Here is a 1,382-nt window from a genome sequence, read left to right as displayed (position 1 = left end):
GTGTGTGGCGTGACAGTGCCATGGCTTGTCAGACAAAGCAACAGTAACTATAACTGTAACAAAGCAACTTAATTATATATATATATACATAATTAAGTAAAAAAGAAATTTAAAGGCACAATATGTAAGATTTTTATATTTTATATTAAAATATCCAAAAACCACATGGTGTGTATATGTTTTGTTCAGCTGTGTACTAACATTATCCTAAATGTTTCCAAGAATTTGTAAATTCAGAGAAATTAACAATTTTAAATAGTGCCAGTCCCTCCCTTGTCACTTGTCGCCTGTCAATGACGTGATATCTGCGTTATCCCTGGTTTCCATATACTGCATAGTAACCGTGGCAACAGACATGGACAGCTGCATAACATCTAGCGAAACGCTGTTGTTGTTTCATTCAAACATTATGGACCATGGCAAGCGAACTTTGGGACAGAAGGAGAAATAAAACGCGGATCAATATCGGCGTGGTGTTTCCAAGATGGTGAGAGACAACTTTGCGACAACTTTGACTTGACAGAGAAGCCGCCCTTGCACGTTATTAGACAAGGTAAGCAAATGTAGGCAACATAAGACTAATCAATGTTATATAGCTCAACACGATGAAATGTTAGAATATCATCAGTATGATATTCTAATGTTGATCTAGCTTACTGTTAGTCTCATACAGCCAACAAACTAATAGAATAACACATAGGGGAATAACATTACAACTTTCAACACACTCAAATGCAGTTTAATATGATAGTGTAACGTAAGACCAAGTGAAACAGTGCTGCGTTACCTCACAAATAAACTAAACTGTATTAGAAATATTTCAGCTTTGCGAGTAGTTCGGTAGAATGAAATGTCCTCATATCCCCTGATTCCACACTCATTCACTGCGTCATCAATCTACGCCTTTGTTGAAGAGTTTAGCGACCCCTAGCGGCGAAAAAAATGATGATGGGGGTCCGTGGCATCTAAAAGATTGAAAACTATGGTAAAAACTGAAGCTCTGCTTGGGAATGTTTCGAGCATTTATTTTATTTACAATGCAAAATACAGTGAAATATCATTAAATTACTATAAAATATACAGTAATGCAGATAAATACTCTTACATTTTTTTTAATTAATGGAATTATATTAGCCTTTTTAAGACATATGACGTAACAATCAACGTTACATCGTCAAGTATGCCTGTCATATTTACAGCATTTACATAAACACACATAACGACTTAACGTTCTCTTTTTGCACACATTCACACCGATTAACCACCTCGGAGACGGAGAGTCATGTGAATGGTGCTTCCAGATGTGATGCCGTAGTCTTGCAACTTATTGCCAGCCTCCAGTTGTCTGCCGTTGAAAACCAGTCGCTGCTGATCCTTGGGGA

At 36.9% G+C, this 1,382-nt stretch overlaps 1 protein-coding gene across 1 annotated transcript in view; it reads right to left on the bottom strand.

Moving 5' to 3' along the window:
• Nucleotides 1–1,045: 1,045 nt before the first annotated feature.
• LOC137034254 (uncharacterized) overlaps nucleotides 1,046–1,382 on the bottom strand; it is an 894-nt gene continuing 557 nt past the window's right edge. Inside the window, exon 2 of the mRNA XM_067406990.1 lies at nucleotides 1,046–1,382. This exon is cut by the window's right edge and continues 352 nt beyond it. Within this exon, the coding sequence (XP_067263091.1) occupies nucleotides 1,258–1,382 (125 nt within the window). The 3' untranslated portion in view covers nucleotides 1,046–1,257.

Source organism: Chanodichthys erythropterus, chromosome 13 (assembly GCF_024489055.1).
Source record: "Chanodichthys erythropterus isolate Z2021 chromosome 13, ASM2448905v1, whole genome shotgun sequence".
NCBI lineage: Eukaryota > Metazoa > Chordata > Actinopteri > Cypriniformes > Xenocyprididae > Chanodichthys > Chanodichthys erythropterus.
The sequence above is the reverse complement of the archived record's forward strand: the minus strand, read 5'-3'. Positions and strand labels throughout refer to the sequence as shown.